Source organism: Neomonachus schauinslandi, chromosome 7, assembly GCF_002201575.2.
Source record: "Neomonachus schauinslandi chromosome 7, ASM220157v2, whole genome shotgun sequence".
Lineage (NCBI taxonomy): Eukaryota > Metazoa > Chordata > Mammalia > Carnivora > Phocidae > Neomonachus > Neomonachus schauinslandi.
In genome coordinates, this window is record NC_058409.1 from 86,269,622 (window position 1) to 86,292,465 (window position 22,844).

Sequence of the window (22,844 nt, forward strand, 5' to 3'; positions counted from 1 at the left end):
TATTCTGGGCTTGGGTTAACTTTTATTTTTTAGCCATTTCAATAAGAAAAAAGAAAAAAAAAACTATCTTCAACTTTTTATAAGCCAGCTTTTAAGAATTTACAAAGGTAAATCAAGCCCATAAAAAAGAGAACATAACCAAAGCATCCATTTAATTGACTCTACTCCCAAGTCTGATAAAGGCTCTTTACAGAGAGGCAACACAACATAGTGATTAGCTCTAAACTCAGACTGCTTGAGTTTGAATCCTGGCTTTGCTGTGTGACTATAAGCAAGTTATGTAATATCTCTATGCCTCAGTTTCCTCACCTATAAAAATGGGGACATGGTAGTCTACAAGACTGTTATGACTAAATGACTTAATATTTATAAAAGTTTTATTTTTATTTATTTTTAAAATTTATTTATTTTTCTGGAGGTGGGGAGGGAGAGAGAATCTTAAGCCTGATGTGAGCCTCGATCTCACAACTCTGAGATCATGACCTGGGCCAAAATCAAAAGTCAGCTGCCTAACCCAGGCGCCCCTGGAATATTTATAAAGTGATGGAAACTCTTGACACACAGTAAACACTGTATAAATACTTATTAAATAAATATAAAAAGGCAGGTGGTAGATTCTCTGAAGTCACTACTTTAAAGGTAAAGAAATCTTAAAGTGAAAATTTCCCTTGCAGTGTTCCTTAGAAACCCAGAGATTCCCACACCATGAAACGTACAGGAAAATGATCTTTAAGCAATCACCAGATTCACCTTCTCCCATCTCAGACCGGCTTCATGGCATCTACTCATGGGTAACAAGGGCAAGTCATTGACCAACACTAAATATTTCTTCTCCTTTCTCTTTTTGTAAAAAGGGGTAAGACTTAGGGGCGCCTGGGTGGCTCAGTCGTTAAGCGTCTGCCTTCAGCTCAGGTCATGATACCAGGGTCCTGGGATTCAGCCCCGCATCGGGCTCCCTGCTCGGCGGGAAGCCTGCTTCTCCCTCTCCCACTCCCCCTGCTGTGTTCCCTCTCTCACTGTCTCTCTCTGTCAAATAAATAAATAGAATCTTTAAAAAAAAGGGGGGGGGGGTAACACTTAAATCCTTAAAGGGAAATGACTCTACTGGAATCATCCAGGACAATGTTTATTCTAACCATGACTGGGTTATCAAGAGATGGAGAGGGCTTCTCTTAAGAGACATGCAAGCAATCAAAATCCAAGTGGGCAACATCCTCTACCTGACAAACATTCTCCTTGAGTGCAGCTCCTCCGCCTCGTTCGCCCTGCAGCTTTTTAGATGCCGGCATCCCATGATCATTCTCTACACCCTCCTCAACAGTCTCCTTAGGGCTTGCAGCCGTTCTGTGTGTCATCAGTTCTCCCTTGCAGAGAAAAAATAATGTCCCACATCTGTATTATTGATGTCTCCTCCATCTGACCCCCTCCCTCTGGGCTGCTATTTGTCTAGCCATTAAGCACTTACAGATGTTCAGCCAATCACGCGGGCGGACTGCATGCAATGTTAGTTCTAACCCTGCTGTGATTGGGCGGGTAGTGGGCGCCTCATGCCCTGCCACTAACTGCTCTGAGGCTGTTCCACTGGAACTTTTTGAGCTGTTCCATTTTAAGGTTTCACTAAGGGAGAGAAAACATTCTTAAGTTTATTTGATTACTTATTTGTCCTTCCAAGATCAGTGTTTCCTAAATAATGCCCCCCTTGGGCATTCTATTCAAATTATCCTGGAAAGAAACACTCTGTATCATAATGTATAAACTGACCTCACTTGTTCTAATTCTCTTTTAACCTGAGTTGAAAAGCCAGAGATAGCATCAATGACTGCACTGATGCTCTACAAGGAAATGGTTTTAAATCTACCTTTGTTTTTTGTTTCCTTAAAGCCAATGTTTACAAACATTAGTCTAAAATTAAGCAGTTGATGGTCTCAAGAAATAAGCAAATGAGTTTCCCTTCTAATTGTAGCAGTTCAACTTTTAAAGGGCAATACCCAAGTTCATTCGGATCATATGGTTACTTGGTATTGTGCTTTGGTTTTAGAAAAAGCTTACTTCATGATGAAAGTTATAAAATTTATCAGACACCTAGAGCATAGGATCTGATCTTTTAAAAAGATCATACCCATAGTTGCCATATATGTCTTCTTACAGCTATTAATTAGCTTGTTTCAGTAGAACATTATTCTTAAGTAAACTCAAGGGAAAGAGGGGTGTGGCCTCTACTGTGAAAAGTAGATTTTCTTTGGAAGGTCAAAAGATGAGGAACTGAGTAATACCTCTGAGGTTGGAGTTTCTTTTGATGAGTCGTCATTTTTCATTTTTTTACAGTGCACCTTGGCTGTAGCATGCCTCTGTCGTTTTCGCTTCCTTGGTTTATCAAATATCTTGGTAGTGCCTATGACAGGAAAACATGCGTCACCTGCTGGCTATTCACTCACAAGTCCAGGAAATCCTACCTTCAACCAAAAGGACCTCATAGAATTATGGAATGTTAGAGTAAAAAACCAGTCTTAAAGTCCACTTAATTCCCCAACTTAGCAGATGAGGAAAAAGGGCACATTTACCCATGACTATGTAACTAGTTGGGGAAATAGCTACACATATATAAATTCTATCTCATACAGATTAAATGGTAAATGAATACAGTAGGTTAAAGCAGTTTCATTTTATATGACTGAAGTGAAAGACTTCATAGTTCCTCAAAGGACTTTAATATCCTATAGATGGGGAGGAAATAACATTTAGTAGTCAGGAAAAGATACTAAAACCTGACCTCCACAATTAAAGACAGTAAATTATATCACTATATGATTTAAGGATTAAGATAAAAAGCAGAAATACAAAAATCTGGCCTGGGGAAAGGGGAGACCTCCCCCAAAACATTTAATGGCTTAAAGGATATTCATGCAATAGTACTAAAATCTTGAACATCCAACAAAATGTATGATCTAGGGGCGCCTGGGTGGCTCAGTTGGTTAAGCGACTGCCTTCGGCTCAGGTCATGATCCTGGAGTCCCTGGATCGAGTCCCGCATCGGGCTCCCTGCTCGGCAGGGAGTCTGCTTCTCCCTCTGACCCTCTTCCCTCTCGTGCTCTGTCTCTCATTCTCTCTGTCTCAAATAAATAAATAAAATCTTTAAAAAAAAAAAAAATGTATGATCTAACCTGGCATATTTACAAAATGAAATTCCAGTCTCTCCCTCATTGTCTATTATATATATTTCAACTTTTTGTTATAGAAATATCAAGAGGAATCTCAAATGATATTTCATAAAATATTCCAGGATAATTAGGCTAGGTATCAACATGAAGGCTAGACTTTGGAAAACTGGCTTAGTACTCTCTTTCTTGGGATTGCCTGATAGAGATGGAGAAGCTCTGCTATCAAAGCTGCCAATCACCTATGACTAAAAAATTAATATGATAGCAGAATAAAGGTTCAAAATTCTCAGAAGCTGAAACAGTTGATGAAATTGATAAAAGATAAAGTACAGGTTGTATGTTTTATAAAAGCTGGACTACAAAAATATTAAGAGCTGAATATTTTGAAAGGTTTTTTGTTTAAAGCAATCAAGCCAATTGGTGAATCTATGAAATTATATATGAACACAAGCTTAACATAAGCTAACATACTACTAGATTTACTTACTAGAAAACTTAATAATCATGGGTCATATTTAAAGATGTGCTCATTTAAGGGGTGCCTGGGTGGCTCAGTTTATTAATTGTCTGCCTTTGGCTCAGGTCATGATCCTGGGGTCCCAGCACTGACCACTGCATCAGGCTCCCTGCTCAGCGGGTAGTCTGCTTCTCCCTCTTTTTTTTTTTTTTTTTTAAAGATTTTATTTATTTATTTGAGACAGAGAGAATGAGAGAGAGAGAGCACATGAGAGGGGGGAGGGTCAGAGGCAGAAGCAGGCTCCCTGCCGAGCAGGGAGCCCGATGCGGGACTCGATCCAGGGACTCCAGGATCATGACCTGAGCCGAAGGCAGTCGCTTAACCAACTGAGCCACCCAGGCGCCCAGTCTGCTTCTCCCTCTTCCTCTGCCCCCTCCACCCCTTGTGCTTGCTCTCTCTCAAAAAAAACCAAATAAAATCTTTTTTTTTTTAAGTGCTCATCTGGGGCGCCTGGGTGGCTTAGTTGGTTTAGCGACAGCCTTCGGCTCAGGTCATGATCCCGGAGTCCTGGGGTCGAGCCCCACATCGGGCTCCCGGCTCAGCGGGGAACCTGCTTCTCCCTCTGACCCTCTCCCTCTCATGCTGTTTCTCTCTCGCTCACTCTCTGATAAATAAATAAAATCTTTAAAAAAACAAAAAATTTAAAAAGTGCTCATTTGAGATCACATGTAGTGATGCCTGGGTGGCTCAGTTAAGTGTCTGCCTTCAGCTCAGGTCACGGTCCCGGGGTCCTGGGATGGAGCCATATGTCGGGCTCCCTGCTCAGCAGGGAGTCTGCTTCTCTCTTCCCCTCTGCCCCTCCCCCTGCTTGTGTACTTGCTCTCTCTCTCAAATGAATAAAATCTTTTTTTAAAAAGGATCACATGTAATATAACCTTCCCATGATACCCTTTGCTGGCAGACCACATCTGATGCCATGTGCTGAAATCTGGGCTAATGTCTCAGAAATGACACTAATCAATAAATAGCACTGGCAGATGAATGATCAAAGTGGTACAAAGAATAGGCCTGAAAAAATCTGGAGTGAATAACAAGATGGTAGTGTGGCCATGAATTTGGTCAGTTCTGGATTTAGTCCCCCAACCCTGCCACCTCTTTCATCTTCATGTTTTTCTATAAAACAAGGATAATATGGATAATATCCTAAATCTCTGTAATGCTTTAGATGGATTAGAAGTTAACAGTCCTGGGGCGCCTGGGTGGCTCAGTCGTTAAGCATCTGCCTTCGGCTCAGGTCATGATCCCAGGGTCCTACATTGGGCTCTGCTCAGCGGGAAGCCTGCTTCTCCCTCTCCCACTCCCCCTGCTTATGTTCCCTCTCTCGCTGTGTCTCTCTCTGTCAAATAAATAAATAAAATCTTTAAAAAAAAGAAAAAAAAAGTTAACAGTCCTAAAGCAATGGACTGAGCAAACAAAGGATCTGGTAGAGGAAATGCTCAAACTACGATATTCTATCTGTTACTGAATGAAGGGCTGCCCATTCCTCCTATAGGCAGAACCAAGATCAACATGTATAACTTTCAGGAGTCAGATTCAAATGCAATCTAAAAGATTTCCAAGCCCAGTGCCTGGGTGGCTCAGTCAGTTAAGCATCTGACTCTTGATTTCAGCTCAGGTCATGATCTCAGGATCGTGGAATCGAGCCCTGTGTTGGGCTCTGGGCTGAGGGTAGAGCCTGCTTAGGATATTCTCTCTCCTTCTCTCTCCTTCTCCCTCTGCCCCTCCCTGCTCGCACTCTCCCTAAAAAAATAAATTCCAAAAAATATACATAAAATATAAAAGATATCCAAGCCCTTAAAAGAAGCAACCACATGGACCACACTCAAAATATAAGCTGTCTTTTTCAAGCATATGCTCACTCACCAAAAATCATAGATGTGACAAAAGAAACTAAGACTAGGGGCGCCTGGGTGGCTCAGTCATTAAGCGTCTGCCTTCGGCCCAGGTCATGATCCCGGGGTCCTGGGATCGAGTCCCACATCAGGCTCCCTGCTCTGCGGGAGGCCTGCTTCTCCCTCTCCCACTCCCCCTGCTTGTATTCCCTCTCTCGCTGTGTCTCTCTGTCAAATAAATAAAATCTTTGAAAAAAAAAAAAAAAAGAAAAGAAACTAAGACTATTTGTGAGAAATAGGCTTAGATGACTTGTAATTTCCCTCTCAACTCAGATTCCACATTTTCTGTCCTATAGAATAAAAATTGAATCAAAGCCAAGGAAGTAATGATTACAGTTAGAGAATCATCTAATAAGAAAATTAAGTAGCAGATTTTTCTTTATTGTTCCTAACTTTTCCTTACTCTAATATAATTCTAATTCCATGTAACTAATTTCAGCATAAAGCTGAAAATGACCATCCAGCTTTCTAGTGCATGCATCATGTTAGGAAGCATATTCGGGCAAACATGTCTGGATTTTTTCTTTAGATTTTATCTAATTTTATTTATTTTTATGTAATCTTTACACCCAATGTGGGGCTCAAACTCATGACCCTGAGATCAACAGTCTCATGCTCTTCCAACTGAGCCAGCCAGGTGCCCCTTGGGCAAATAAGTCTTGGAAGTTGCAACCTCACTGGTCTTGCTTACATATGTAACAACTTTTCTAGTTAGCTGACAAGGTGCTTCATAGTTATTTTGCATTACATTTTTTTTTTTTAAAGATTTTATTTATTTACCTGACAGAGAAAGACACAGTGAGAGAGGGAACACAAGCAGGGGGAGTGGGAGAGGGAGAAGCAGGCTTCCCATGAGCAGGGAGCCCAATGCAGGGCTCGGACCCTGGGATCATGACCCGAGCCAAAGGCAGACACCCAATGACTGAGCCACCCAGGCGCCCATGCAGTACATTTTTTTAAATCTCAAAAATACACACCTCCACCATACTCTTTAGAATGAGATGCAGCACGTGATTCATTAATGTCATTCTCCAAGTGACCAGCTTCATAACACTACAAATAAACAAAATGCAACAGATTTACCCAAGAACAGAAAATAAACCCTTTATATTATATGCCAAATATGAACTATTATCACAGATACAGAAATCCTGGCTGTTTCTGACAATTAAATAAACAGTATTAATAATAATGGGTTGAACAGAAACTACACAGTGAAAAAAAGACATCAAAAACACACACACAAAAAAGCTCCAAAAGACTCATACAAACACACACTCCTTTGGGGTGTGGGGGTTAACCAGAGATTCCCAATATATCAAGCAGATACAGAATGGTGCTCTGATTGAAGTGGCAGACAAAGAGAAAGGGTATATTTCCAGAGACCCACCATCTCAGTTCTATTCCATACCACCCTGCATTTAAAATCTATCTTCTTAAGACTGCATTTATAGCCATTAGATTTTACACAAACTTATTTGATGAATTCTAAATATTAAAAAGCTTTGAATCAGTGCTCACTTCAGCAGCCCATACACCAGAGAGCTCTGAATCATGGAATGTCTTTCTAATTTAATTGGCTGTAGATTAATATAAATGAAAGCAACATTAAAACTCAAAATAAAACACTCACACATCAAGAGTAATTTCCTACACATTTTATTCCCCTACTACTAATGCTTGTATGAATTAGTTCCAGTCCAAGCAAGTGTCTTCTACAATAAAAATATTCTTCAGCAGGAATGTCAAACAAAATTTAGTGGCCACAAAAAGTCAACATAACAGATGCTATTCTTGCTATAAAGTTCCTAAATTTTGAGGTCAAAACAAGCTAAAATACAGCAGTGAATTTCCAAATGCTCATTATACACATTAATCAAATCATTAACTTATGTATGTCAATTATATCTCAATAAAACAGGTAAAATATCATTCACTAAACTGGCCCTAATTTTTATTTTCTTTAAAATTTGTCATTACCTCACCTGTAGCAGTAATGCAACAGCCTTACATAATGCACCTTGTATAATACTATTAAATTTATCACCTGATAGCAAATGTTACTTCCATGCAAAATATTCAAATGAATCATAGTTTCCTTGTCCCTTACCATCTACCTCTTCCAACAATCTTGCAAGTGGCTAAGATTTGAATAAGACAAAGTCAAGAGAGAAAGCACTGCAGAAGGAAACTATCACAGCCTTACTAGGACATGACTTAGGAAATGGACTTTGAGAAGAGTAAAAGACTTAAAGGATATAATGCAGACTTTAAAATGAGGTACAAAAACACGAATAAATTGAGTTTTACAATTACATGCTAATCCAGATGGGTGAATAACTCACAAAAACAAAAACTAGGATCCTCAATATAGGATTAAATGATAGAAGCCTGTTATAGCTGATGAAAGTCTAAAAACTCTATATTTGATTTGCTTACAATCTGCATTTTTCCTTTAAAGAAAGAAAATTTTAATAGGAAATCTGTGCACCCTAACAACCGAATTTCTAACACACTGAGTTACTCCTCAAACATATGGGCAACAGGATGTTCCCTAAAAATTAATATCCAGGAAAATAACCTTCTATTTCCATCTACTATTTAATGATGCCTTCTTGGCCAATAGAAACGATGTTTGCAAACTCAAAAACTTAGGTTCAAATGTTTCTGCCTGGTTTATAAATGAGCGGATCTTTTCTGAGGTGTTATGCAGACAAGGCAAGGGGATAAGAGTAGGTTAGTGGCCCACAGAGACAGAGGTGAGGTAGAAAGCAGGTGAGGTTTTTAATCCCAGAAAAAAAATGACAACACACACACACTATAGTCAATCTTAAAAGCTCTTTTCATTTTCACTTGAAAAGAACATCTAAAACCAACTGATACTCATATCCACAAAAATGCAAAACAGCTTCTCAATATAGGAGCTCTCAGACCAAACAAGTATACTCTGCCATTCTGTAATGTCTTTGTATGTGTGCATCAATGTTGCTAACTAAGTATTACTAAAAGATTTGTTTTTTAAAATCCCATATTTACATATGGTTTAATCGTATTTTAGAACTGACTAAAATAACATACCTTTTTAGAAAGGCCAAGGTCTCCCTTCTTGGGCATAAATCCAGGGTCTAAATCATTGGATTCAAGAAGTTTCTTAGTTGGTTTTCTCTGACGTTTACTTTCATAATTTCCTGAAATGCATGTATCTTTTCATTAGATGATTTAGAAACTAGGCACAAACTAATTAAAAAAAATTTATATGCCACAGAAAAATGAGTCACCATATTTTTTATGTTTTCCTCCTCATCTTCTCGGGAGGGGCAGGATAGGAATGTATTTATTTATTCTAAAATATTAGTTAACATGAAAAAACAGGAAAATAATTCTCAATACAAACACAAACGAATCTGAAAATGTTCTTACGTCTGTGGGTGTGTCTGTGTGTGTATCATCAAAGGACTAAGGGAGAAATCAACACGGCAGAACTATCTTTATAATAATTAATTGATAGTAAGGACAAAAAGAGAAGTGAGGTGGGGTAGAGCCTGAATTCCGGGCATAATAGGACCAAGATTAGAATTTTTATTCTGCTCCTGAACAAACAAAAAACACATTTACTTTGTAGGACTGTTCTTAAGAATCATATACAAGAGCCTAATAACAGAGTTTGGTACATGCTAAATTACGAAATAGTAACTATCTTTACTATTTTTAAAGTCTTTTTGATTCTGTCTTACTTGATTAATAAACACAATTGGGATACTTTTTTTTTTTTTTAATAAAAGGAATATCATCACAAGCTATTGTTGGGAATATAAAAAATTTACATCCAAAATTTTCCTTGAGTGACAATATTAAAAAATCAGAAGGTAATTAGAGACAGTATGTTTAAATTCAACTCACACCAGGTGACATGTATACAAAGAATGATAAAGTGAAAAACAACTGGTAATTAACTTAAAGGGAATATTTACACTTGGCTACTTACAATGTATCAGGTAAATTACATTATGATGTCCATTTTATAAAAGAGGAAACAAGTTCAGAGGTTAAACAACTCCCTAAGTAACACAAGAATTGACAGAGCTAGTATCTAAAGCATAAGTTTCATGTGTTTATTAGTGTGTAGCGCCCCTCCCCCAAACCCTGCTATCCTAAGTGTTGACTCACATGTGTTTGATCAACAAACATGAAGAGTAACAGTGGAGTAAGGAGAATTGTTTTTAAAACATGTCTTCTGGACAGTATACCACCAATTCATGGTCATTAACTATATCCAATTAGCCAGCACTTTCAGGATTTCCCAGGACAAATGTGGGTAGCTTGCTGTACAGAGATTCACTATTGGCTTTTCATCACAACATGCTAAAATCATTACTTACATTCTGAGACCCCATCCCCATCTTACCTGGTGTTTTAACTAGCAATTCCTCAGACTCAAGGGCAGGCCGTGGAGAGACTTCCGGAGCCACAGGCACAGACAAGGTCAGCTGTGGCAACTCAGCATGTCCACCTCCAAGTTCTGACTGAGCCAAGGGCCCTTCCAAAAATGGAGCCTCCCTTTCAAGAACTGGAGGCTCTTCTTTGGTTGAAATCAAAGAATTCTCATCCACCTGCTTTTTCTGAGCACTAGATCGGCATCGGGCTAAAAGGCTTTCCTCTTCACAGCGGGAACTTACCTAAGAGCAAAAAATAGAAGTAGAATCCATAGACCAAACTTGCTATAATTTCAGTGTCAAAAAGAGTAATACACTTAATGAAATTCTGACACATGCTACAACATGGATGAACCTTGAAGATACTACGCTAAGTGAAATAAGCCATACACAAAAAGACAAATATTGTATGATTCTATGTAGATGAGGTTTACCTAGAACAGTAAAATTCATCAAGACAGAAAATAGAGGGCGCCTGGGTGGCTCAGTCGTTAAGCGTCTGCCTTCGGCTCAGGTCATGATCCCAGGGTCCTGGGATCAAGTCCCACATCAGGCTCCCTGCTCGGCGGGAAGCCTGCTTCTCCCTCTCCCTCTCCCACTCCCCCTGCTTGTGTTCCTGCTCTCACTATCTCTCTCTCTGTCAAATAAATAAATAAAATCTTTAAAAAAAAAAAAAAAGGACAGAAAATAGATTGGGGGAGGCTGGGTGGCTCAGCCAGTTAAGCATCTATTGGACTCTTGATTTTGGCTCTGGTCATGATCTCAAGGTCATGAGATCGAGCCCCACACTGGGCTCTGTGCTAGGCATGGAGACTAAGATTCTCTCTCGGCCCTCTGCCCTACCTCTCCCCAACATGCATGTGTGTGTGCGCTCTTTCTCTCAAAAAAAAAAAAGAGGAAGAAGAAAAGGAAAAGAAAATAGAATGGTGGTTGCCAGGGGCTGAGAGGAGAGTAAAGTGGGAAGTTATTTTTTAATAGGTACAGAAATTTAGTTTGGGAACATGAAAAAATTCTAGAGATTATGGATGGTGGTGATGGTTCACAACAATGTGAATGTACTTAGTGACACAGAACTGTATACCCTAAAAGTGTTTAAATTACAAACTTTGTTATATATATTTTACTATAAATTTTTAAAAAGGGAAAAAATGCAGTTGAGATACACTAAAGCTATAAAAATTCATTAATGCCAGTGATAACCCTCCCCACCCACAAAAAGATTTCCTAATATGTCACCAATAAAGCAGCTAATAATGAATTCCCAATGTTGTTAGTAAATTTATAGGAAAGAAATAAGCATTTATGCTTCCTTTCATGTATATCAAGACAATAAAGTGTTCAGTTAATGAGAGTTCGCCAGCTAATAAAAGTAGAAGAAATAATAAAATCTGAAAGTTTTCATTTTATAACCCCTAATAAAATTACTGATCCAGACAAGGATTCTTTGACTGAAATTTTTTTTTTTTTTTGAAAGATTTTATTTATTTGACAGACACAGTGAGAGAGGGAACACAAGCAGGGGGAGTGGGAGTGGGAGAACAGGCTTCCCGCCGAGCAGGGAGCCCGATGCAGGGCTCGATCCCAGGACCCCGGGACCATGACCTGAGCCAAAGGCAGACACTTAATGACTGAGCCACCCAGGCACCCCTCGACTGAAATTTTTAAAAACCATCAGGGAAATGGTGGATAGAGAAGAGGACATTCTTTTGAAGCCAAAGTAATTACAGATATACTGCTTCATTTTTTAAAAGATTTTAATTTTTTTATTTGATTTATTTTAGAGACAGAGAGAGCCTGCAAGCAGGGCAGAGGGAGAGAGGCAGAGTAGACTTCCTGCTGAGTGCACAGCCCAATGCAGGGCTTGATCCCAGGATCCTGAGATCATGACCTGAGCTGAAACCAAGAGTCAGACACTCAACTAACTGAGCCACCCAGGCACCCCCACATAGTCCTTCTTTTTTTTTTTTTTTTTAAGATTTTATTTATTTTTATTTGAGAGAGAGAGAATGAGAGAGAGGGAGTACATGAGATGGGGGAGGGTCAGAGGGAGAAGCAGACTCCCTGCCGAGCAGGGAGCCCGATGCGGGACTCGATCCAGGGACTCCAGGATCATGACCTGAGCCGAAGGCAGTCGCTTAACCAACTGAGCCACCCAGGCGCCCCCACATATTCCTTCTTGATCAAAGGGAGCAAAATGACTTAAAAGAAAGGAAATCAGGACTCTGGACAGCTTCTAATGTCATGCAATATATGACACAATAGCACCTACAATTTAATCTAGCTAAAACTGTTTAACTTGAATCCATCAAATTGTTAGTTATAATTTCCACATAACAAGGGAGATAGAAAAGTTTAGTGAAATATATGAAGAAGCAATCACACAAATCTAGAAGGGGGATACTGTAAAGGTATCTCATTACTTAGATATATAGGGTCATGAAAAAAGGGGGACTGTTCTGGATTTAAAGAAATTTAAGAAATCTAACAACCAGATAAAATGTGTAGTCCTAGAATTAATAAACCAAATGTAAAGATTAGAGGACAAGTGAGGAAATCTGATATGGAATTGTTGTTATTAGATAAACTGATCTTATAAGATGCAGTAAAATTAAATCATTTATGAAGGAAAATGCTCTATTTTTTAGAGGTGCATATTATTTAGGGATAGAAGGTAAAATGTCTCTAATTCACTGTAAAGTAACTGAGCTTAAAAAAAATTGAATTAAGGGGGGCGCCTGGGTGGCTCAGATGGTTAAGCATCTGTCTTCAGCTCAGGTCATGATCTCCAGGTCCTGGGATTGAGCCCCATGTCTGGCTCCCAGCTCAGTGGGGAGTTTCCCTCTCTCTGACTCTCCCCTTGCTTGTGCTCTCCTCTGCCCGTCTGTCTCTCTCTCTCAAATGAATAAATAAAATCTTTAAAAAAAAAATTGAATTAAGGGGTGCCTGGCTGGCTCAGTTGGAAGTGTCTGCAACTCTTGATCTCAGGGTCATGAGTCTGAGCCCCACGTTGGGTGTAGAAAAATTTAAAAATTTTTTTAAAAATTGAATTAAAAAATAAAGCAAATAAGGTATCAATAGCATTTTTTAAGAAATTATAATCCTGGGGGTTTCGGTGGCACAGTCAGTTGAGCCTGATTCTTGGCTTTGGCTCAGGTCATGATCTCGGGGTCGTGAGATCGAGCCCCACATGGGGCCCATGTTCAGCACAGAGTCGGCTTCAGACTCTCTTTCCCTCTCCCTCTGGCCCTCCCCTACATGCTCTCTCTCTCAAATAAATAAATCTTTTTTTTTTTTTTAAAGATTATTTATTTATTTATTTGACAGAGAGACACATCGAGAGAGGGACCACAAGCAGGGGGAGTGGGAGAGGGAGAAGCAGGCTTCCCGCTGAGCAGGGAGCCCGACGCGGGACTCGATCCCAGGACTCTGAGATCATGACCTGAGCCGAAGGCAGACGCTTAACGACTGAGCCACCCAGGCGCCCCTCAAATAAATAAATCTTAAAAAAAAATAAAAAATTATGATCCTACCATATTTTATATTCTACAATTTTAACAAATATTTTGTCATAATAATATTCCTAAATCATTAATCTCTAAAAGCAAGGGAGAAAAAAATTTAAATATACATATACTACTCACAGTGCATAGAGCCATTTATACATTTCATGTATATTCTAAGTAGTGCCAAAAGCTGGTGGTAAAAAATGGAAAAAGCAAGATCCCAGTTAAGGAAATTATTATCCCATGCAGACAAAACATGATATTGAAGGCAAAACTGCAATATCCTAAAAGTACTGATGAAAAGACTATTAAAATGTTGGAACAAACCTTGTGCACCTGTTCCTGCACCTTCTTTTGTTTTTTCTTAGGAGCAAATATCTGATCATATTCTTCTGTATATTCCAGAAGCCACTTGCTTGGCTTCCTAAGGCGTTTCTTCTCTGACCGCACAGCTAAAAGAGGAGAAACAAGTTCATATTAACCAAAATGTTAGAGGAAAGCCCACTGCTTTCATGCAACCATCCCTGTACTCTCAGAGGTACAGAGATGGGAAACTCTCAAAAACGATCTGCTTAAGTTCTAAGAGGCTAAAAGTGATTTCCTATGGTTTATCACATACGGAAGTTGAGGGGGGAGATTGAGAGCAACTTTTGTTGCTCTATACACATATACACAGCCCATCTGAAGTTAAGGGAAAGATAAAAAAAAAGATTAAACTGAAATTAACTAGTGTCCCATAGTGACAGATACAGCTAACATTAAAATATAGTCTAGGGGCGCCTGGGTGACTCAGTTGGTTAAGCGTCTGCCTTCGGCCCAGGTCATGATCCCAGGCTCCTGGGATCAAGCCCCGCGTCGGGGGTGGTCCCTGCTCAGGGGGAAGTCTGCTTCTCCCTCTCCCTACTCCCTGCCTCATGTTCTCTCTAATAAATAAATAAAATCTTTAATAAAATAAAGTCTAAATCAAGCAAATTCATAAAATATACCATAAATTATTTTAATAACACCTCTCTGGATTACACAGAATACTAGACAGATATTTCAGACAGAATATTTACCTAATCAGTACTACCATCTGAATTTCAAAAGCACTTTACACACACTTTGTACCATAGTTGTGAGTTTCACATTAGAAAACTGAGGAATATTTCTAAAGAGAATCATTAAAAAATATAATTAATTATATGTATACCATTACCTCAATGACATAAAAAGCGTATGGCATGTATGCCAAAGACAGAAAATAAGATAAAAATACAGAATTCGGGGTACCTTTTAAGAAAAAAAAATTGTCATGTTTTATGGTCAAAATTTCAAATTATCATAGCATTTTTCTTTGAATTAATGGTAAAACAAATATCTATTATAATTTCCCAATAAAACTTTGTCCCAGTTTAACATGCTATAATGATTTTATTAGGTCTTTGCGAGCAAAAGCTAATGCATACAGAATGTAGGATATAGTCTACTCAAGAGGTATTTCATGACCCAATAACCTCAGAGGAAACTATTTCTGCCTCAGTTGAATGAGGAACACTGGTGTTCAGTTGAGACCAAAAGGAAAAGGTCAAATCATAGGCACAGTAAACTTGGCAAAGGCTTTTACTACTTAGATAGCACATATGGAAAAAAGTCATAAAATTGTTAGGATGAGATATGAAAAATAATTTTTTTTCTAATTCTAACTATTGTAATTTCATAGCAATAAATAGTAGTAATATACCACTTAGTTTAACTATTTAAATCTAATATAAAAGGAGTTGAAAACTTATATTCACCCACAAAACCTTCACATGGATTTTTAAAGCAGCTTTATTCATAATTACCAAAACTTGGAAGCCACCAAGATGTAGGTGAATGGATAAATCAACTGTGGTATGTACAGACAATAGAATATTATTCAGCACTAAAAAGAGATGAGGTATCAAGCCATGAAAAGACATGCAGGACACTTAAATGCATATACCAAGTGAAAAAAATCAATGTGAAAAGGCTATATATACTATATGATTACATACATATATTCTGGAAAAGGCAAAACTATGAAGACAATAAAAAGTGGTTACCAGGGGGTGGGGGGGGGCATGCACATGGGAGGGAGGGATAGATAAGCAGAACACAGAGAATTTTTACAGCAACGAAGATACTCTGTATGATACTATAATCATGAATACAAGTCATTATATATCTGTCCAAACCCAAAGAATGTACAACACCAAGAATGAACCCTAAGGTAAACTGTGGACTTCGGGTGATTATAATGTGTCAATGTAGATTCATCAATTGTAACAAATGTACCACTCCAGCGGTGGGTGTTGATAATAGGGAAGGTTGTGCATGTGAGTGGACAGGGAATATAGGAAATCTCTGTGCCTTCTCAATTTTGCTACAAACCTAAAACTGCTCTAAAAAAATAAAGTATTAATAAAAAATAAAAAGTTGGGACGCCTGGGTGGCTCAGTCGGTTAAGTGTCTGCCTTCAGCTCAGGTCATGATCCCAGGGTCCTGGGATCGAGTCCCGCATCGGGCTCCTTGTTCCGCGGGGGGCCTGCTTCTCCCTCTGCCTCTGCCTCTATCTCTCATGAATAAATAAATAAAATCTTTAAAAAAATAAAATAAAATAAATAAAAAGTTAAAATGATAGAGGCTGAAATAGTTATCAAAATTATATACCTACAGGCTCCCAATGTAATTATAGGGCTTGTTAAACCTTTCAACCAATGCGATTTTCCTAACTTCTCAGTTTTAGACAATAAACCTGTAAGTGACCCAAACTGGTGAGTTTTTCCCAAGCATTTCAAAAGAAGTTAAAACCATCAGCTAAACAATTACTTAAAATGTTCCCCTCAAATAATAATGTTTAAAAAATCTCTCCTGGAGAAAAGAAATAAGCCAAAATACATCTTGAAATAAGTATATGCATCTGTACCTGTGACAGTTAATGGGTAGTAACTTTATGCTCTGAGGCAAACAGATTATGCCTTTAATATATTCCCATTAGATAATATCCAAATTTTCAAACACCAATGACATTTTTAAACCAAATAAGACCAAAGAAATGATAGGGAATAACATGGGTTTACTATGTGCATGCAAGTTATGGTTCAGCCATTTAACATTCATGAATTTCTAATCTTCACTTCAAGGTAAGTTATGACATCACCATTTTATAAAAAATGTAACTGAGAGGTGCCTGGCTGGCTCAGTCAGTAGAGCGTGCTACTCTTGATCTCAGGGTTCTAAGTTGATCCCCACATTGGGTGTAAAGATTACTTAAAAAAAAGTCTTAAAAAAAAAAATAAGTAACTGAGGCTCAAAGAGGAAAGTGCCTTGCCTAAGCCCACTCAAGTTAGTCCATAACTTACGTGGCAAGTCCATGATTCCAACCAAAATCTCTCCATGCTCCAAAACCACCGGGTTCTTTTTACTAGAACAGATCCCTATGCTATCACATCATCATATCCCTTATCCTATCCCATCCCCCACAGCTCCCATCCATTACTACCTCCCCACATTAATTAGATCTCATTCCTAGACAGGTTATATTCTCTGTCTTCTCAGAAGGTTCCATGGGCTAATCCATCCCTTCTTTCCTCCTGAAGCTGCTGTCCCCCATTCTGTCTTTGGGTTCACTTGTCTCACAGAATAAGTTCTAAGACTAAGTTTTAGTCCTTCAGTTCTTTATTTCCTTAAGATCTACAAGAAAATCAGCAAAGAGCACAAAAGACTGGAAATTAATGTAAAAACTATATCTGACATACTACTAGGTTCCCGCACAAGTACATACATTGCAGGCAACCCTCTCGGGTCCCCTCCCTCCTCGGGAGCTTTGTACTATCACTTTGCTATGCTCAATAAACTGTTTTGCTGCCCCACCCCCAAAAAAACCCCACAAACAAACAAAAAACCACAAGTACATACATTGTTCCTCACCAACATTATATCAGACAATTCTTTAAAGGTTTAGGGTTTGGCAAGCTACCAATAGGACTATTTTAGTAAATAAAGTTTTACTGGAATACAGCCATGCTCATTTATTTACCAATGGCTTATGACTGCTTTTGTGTCACAAAAAGTTAAGAGTGACAGAAGACGGTATGGCTTGCAAAGCCTAAAATATTTACAATTTGTCCTTTCAAGAAAAAGATTACCAATTACCCCTCTTAAATGTACAATAGGGTAACACGCTGTAAATGAAAACAGCCTGTCCACAATTCAATGACTTAAAACCCAAAAGGTCTCCTGGCTGTTCCTGAGCTTCTGTTTCTTGTCCTCTTCAACCACACCTGCTACCAAAACCCCCTACTCCCACCTATGTTCTCACCTAAACTAGACTGCTCATCCGGTAAAACCACTTTTGAGTTGAAAGAAACTAGAGAACTAACTCATCATCTCCAACTACTCTATAAATGACCAAAAGGAAGTGGCTTGCCAAATCAACATAAAGAATATCAAGAACAAAAGAGGAATATGACCTTTTGGATACTAAAGGGAAATATTAAAAGGTAGAAAATTACAAAAGCTAATGGAGAGATGAGTAAATCATGCAAACCTCAATACATGGCACAAGGCAAATAAGGAAGAGCAGGAGCCAAAGTATGACCATCATTAAATTTCTTGGCAAATACACATCAAGGAAGGTTGGCCCTAGCACAGGGCCAGAACCTGTTGTAAAGAATGGATATAAATTGCTCATACAGGAAAGTTTAGCAGTATCTTTTTAGACTACAGAGTGTGTACATAAACCAGCTAAAATAATAAAATATCCAAAAAGTTAAATCAACCCCAAATGTTCACCAACTGAAGAACAGATACATAAAATGTGGTATATCTGTGCCCTGGAATACTATCCAGCAATAAAAACCAAATATTGATACAGGCTACAATATGTATAAATCACAAAACCAGAAATATTATGCTAAATGAAAAGAGCAAGGCACAAAAAGTCACATATTTTATGATTCCATTAATATGAAATGTCCAGAAAAGGCAAATGGGAGCGGGGGTAGGTAGTGGTGGATTAGTGGTTGCTGGGCTGGGAGTACAGACTAACTATAAATGGGATAGAAAAATCTTACTGGGTAGAAGAAATGTTCTAAAACTGATTTATGGGAATGGTTGCACAACTCAACAAAGTTACTAAAAATCACTTCCTTATGCACTTAAAATGTGTGAACCTTATGGTATATAAAGTTGACTATATTCAACTATACTGAATAAAGTTTTTTTAAGACTAAATTACAGGGCGCCTGGGTGGCTCAGTTGGTTAAGCGACTGCCTTCGGCTCAGGTCATGATCCTGGAGTCCCTGGATCGAGTCCCGCATCGGGCTCCCCGCTCGGCAGGGAGTCTGCTTCTCCCTCTGACCCTCCTCCCTCTCATGCTCTCTGTCTCTCATTCTCTCTCTCTCAAATAAATAAATAAAATCTTTAAAAAAAAAAAAAAAAGACTAAATTACAAAGTTTTCTTTTTTTTCATCAAAATGGTGAATTTTCCTAAAGGACTACAGTACTAACAGCAATATCACTCCTCACTAACACATTATTAGCCCTTGTCATACCTCTACTTTCCTAAATCTGAAATCTCAGAAGCAAAACGTTAAAAGGAAAGGGGTAAAAGGGCAAAAATCCAAACATTTCTTCATAATAATAGTTAAGTTACTGAGTCCAACCTCCGTTGAAAATAAAATGTTGTATAAAGTGTTTTAAAAATTTGTCAGCAAAGCACTGACAAGACTGTGAAGAACTACAAACCAAAAACTAACAAAATAATAACCCAGAGAAATAAATATAGCACTGAAATGGATTTTGTCCTGAGGGCTTTTTTGTGATCCTGCTAAAGAATAAGGGGGAGAAGTTTAAAAGAGAATAAACTAGTGCCCCAAAGGACTCTATCGTCAGAGTCACAACGAAGCAAAAGTACACCATGTCCAAACCTCCAGAAGACCACAGGGAAAGGTGCTTTGGCACAAAGCAGAAGGGGAGCAAGAGGGAGAATAAGTCCTTGAGAAGCTGTGATTGGTCCTCCTGTGTATTTGCAGTTCCCATAAAAAAATCAATGTAATTAATACATCATGTTAACAGAATAAAGGGAGTAAAAAAGGAATGATCATCTCAACAGACAAAGAAAAACCATCTAACAAATGAAGTATATAAATAGGGAACTTTCTCAACCTGAAAGGCCTATCTTTCAAAGTCATAGCCAACATCACAGTTAATGGTAAAAGACTGGATGCTTTCTCCCTAAGATCGGGAACAAGACAAGAATGCTTGTTCACGGGATGCCTGGGTGGCTCAGTCGGTTAAGCGTCTGCCTTCGGCTCGGGTCATGATCCCAGGGTCCTGGGATTGAGTCACGCATCGGGTTCCTTGCTCAGCGGGGAGCCTGCTTCTCCCTCTGCCTGCCACTCCCCCTGCTCGTGCTCTTTCTCTCTCTGACAAATAAATAAATAAAATCTTTAAAAAAAAAGAATGCTTGTTCACTCCACTTGTGCTTAACACTGTTCCAGAGGCTTCAGCTGAGGAATTAGGCAAGAAAAAAAATAAATAAAAGACATCCAGATTAGAAAGGATGAAGTAAGACTTTCTCTATTAGTTGATGACATGATCGTGTACAAAGAAAATCCTAAGGAATTCACAATAAAACAATCAGAACTAAAAAAATGGGTTCAGCAAGGTTGCAACATGCAAAATCAATACACAAATATCAACTATATTTCTGTATACTTGCAATGAGCAACCTAAGAATGAAATTAAGGAAACTATTTCATTTATAAGGAGCATCAAAAATGAATAAAATTTTTAAAAACAATAAAATACTTAGGAATAAACTGAATAAAAGCCCAAGACTTATACACAGAAAACTACAAAATATCATTGAAATAAATGAAACACAACTAAATTAATGGAAAGCCATCCCTTGTGTAGAGTTTAGAAAACTTAATATTATTAACAATGGCAACACTGCCCAAACTGACATACAGATCTAGTACAACACTTATCAAAATCCCAGCTGGTTTTTTTGCAGCAATTAACACACTGGTCCTAAAATTAAAATGGAAAAGTGAAGATCCAGAAAAGCCAAACAAACTTGAAAACAGATAAAGTTGGAGGACTCATACTTTCCAATTTCAAAACTGCAATAATTAATTATTGTAAAAATAGGGTAATTAAGACTTTGTGGTACTGACATAAAGAAATATATATCAAAAGAAAGGAGTTGAGGGCCCAGAAATAAATCATCACATTTATGGTCAAATGATTTTCAGCTAAGATGCCAAGACGATTCAATGGGAAAATAATATCCTTTTTAACATAAATGGTGCTGAGAAAACTTGATTAGGCAATGGTTCCTCAGACATGACACCAAAAGCACAAGCAACCAAGGAAAACACTAGACTTCATCCAAATTAAAAACACTTGTGCTTCAAAATATATAAATCAAAAATGTAAATGATAAACCCACTAAATGGAAGAAAATATTTGTGAATCATATCCAATAATACTTAGATCTATACCAAGTAAAGAATTCTTAAAATAACAGCTTTGGCAAAACATTCTGGCAGTTCTTCAAAAGTTTTATATATATATAATTACCAAATGACCCAGCAATTCTGTTTCTAAATATATAAACAGTAGAAATGAAAACATAGCCACACAAAACACTGCACACAGATGTTCAAATGATACCATTATTCATAAAGGCCAAAAAGTAGAAACAATCCAAATGTCTAAGTTGATGAAAGAATAAAATATGGTTTGTTCATACAATGGAGTATTATTTGGCATTAAAAAGACACGAAAGGGGCGCCTGGGTGGCTCAGTCAGTTAAGCGGCTGCCTTTGACTCAGGTCATCATCCCAGGGTCCCGGGATCGAGCCCTGCATCGGGTTCCCTGCTCTGCGGAGAGCCTGCTTCTCCCTCTCCCTCTGTCTGCCGCTCTGCCTACTTGTGCTCTCTCTCTCTGTCAAATAAATAAATAAAAATCTTAAAAAAAAAAAAAAAAGACACGAAACAGGAATGGCCTGGGTGGCACAGTCGGTTAACCATCCGATTCTTAGTTTCGGCTCAGGTTGTGATCTCAGGGGTATGGGATGGAGCCCTGCGCTGGGCTCTGAACTCAGCCCAAGTCCCCTTGCAGTTTCTCTCTCTCTCTGCCCCTCCTGCTTCTGCACGCATGCGCATGCACTCTCTCGCTCTCAAAATAAATAAATAAATCTTAAAAAAAAAAAAAAAAAAAGACACGAAGAAAGAGTGACATAGATGCAAGATGGCAGAATTGGAGCCCATACACAATTTCCCTCACAGGGACACCAGAGTAACAATGAACACATCAAAATACCTTTGAGTACTCTAGAAACCGGTTAGGAAGTTGCACTACCCCCAGGCAAGTCAAAGTCAAGAACTATAGGATCAAAATGGGTTAAAAAAAAAAAAAAAAAAAAGAGCAAATTCAGGTTATCTGAGACTTCCACTCCCAATGCAGGCACAGATGAGCTCCCCTCATGGATTGGGGGGGAGGGGGGAGTTGGGGATGGGGAGCTTGTGGCCAACATACCAGCTTTTCACAGTGCTCCCAAGAGATCAGACTGTCTAACATGACCGGGACCACTAACAGAACCCACACAGTTTGGATTCCTGAGGGCTGCTAAAAACAAGGCAGAGAATGGGCAGCACGCTGAGGAACCAGATGGCTTGCAATGAGGTAGTCAAAGGCCAGCACAGTTTGATGAAATCAGGAGAAGGTACTAAACTTATTCTTCTTTGTACAAAAAAAAAGTTTCCAAGAGTGGAGCCAGCATTTGGCAATCTGGATTTCTGGAGAACTGGCCAAAGGACTAGTATATGTCTTGCCTGCTTTTGAGAACAAATGGGGAGCCAGTACTCTTTGCATACCTGGGAGCCACTGAGAATGAAAACAGTGGGAAGATTGTTGCAGTAACACAAGCAAACCTTCAGTACTGCAGAAAAACCCTAGAGGGAGCAAGATTACAAGCCCCTGAAAAAGAAATGGCAGAATTCCCTAATTAGGAAATTACACATACAAGCCTAGAGAAGCCCAACCTCCAAAAAAGGTTCAAGGTCCTTAGAATATCCCTCTAGGTGATTGGTGAAAGCCTTTCCATGTCTGAAGCCAATCCCTAAAGACTAGAAGTGGTTGGGGCGCCTGGGTGACTCAGTCGTTAAGCGTCTGCCTTCAGCTCAGGTCATGATCCCAGGGTCCTGGGATCGAGCCCCGCATCGGGATCCTGCTTGGTGGGAAGGCTGCTTCTCTCTCTCCCAGCCCCCCTGCTTGGGTTTCCTCTCTCGCTGTGTCTCTCTCTGTCAAATAAATAAATAAAAT

General features: G+C 38.8%; 1 protein-coding gene across 1 annotated transcript in view; it reads right to left on the bottom strand.

The window, feature by feature from the left end:
* Positions 1-22,844, bottom strand: part of NSD1 (nuclear receptor binding SET domain protein 1) — a 139,560-nt gene that overhangs the window by 39,828 nt on the left and 76,888 nt on the right. The window contains exons 6-11 of the mRNA XM_044917101.1: positions 13,831-13,955; positions 9,973-10,243; positions 8,646-8,755; positions 6,545-6,620; positions 2,274-2,392; positions 1,221-1,364 (exon numbers count right to left, since the gene is read on the bottom strand). Of these exons, the coding sequence (XP_044773036.1) occupies positions 1,221-1,364; positions 2,274-2,392; positions 6,545-6,620; positions 8,646-8,755; positions 9,973-10,243; positions 13,831-13,955 (845 nt within the window). The remainder of the gene's footprint in view (positions 1-1,220; positions 1,365-2,273; positions 2,393-6,544; positions 6,621-8,645; positions 8,756-9,972; positions 10,244-13,830; positions 13,956-22,844) is intronic.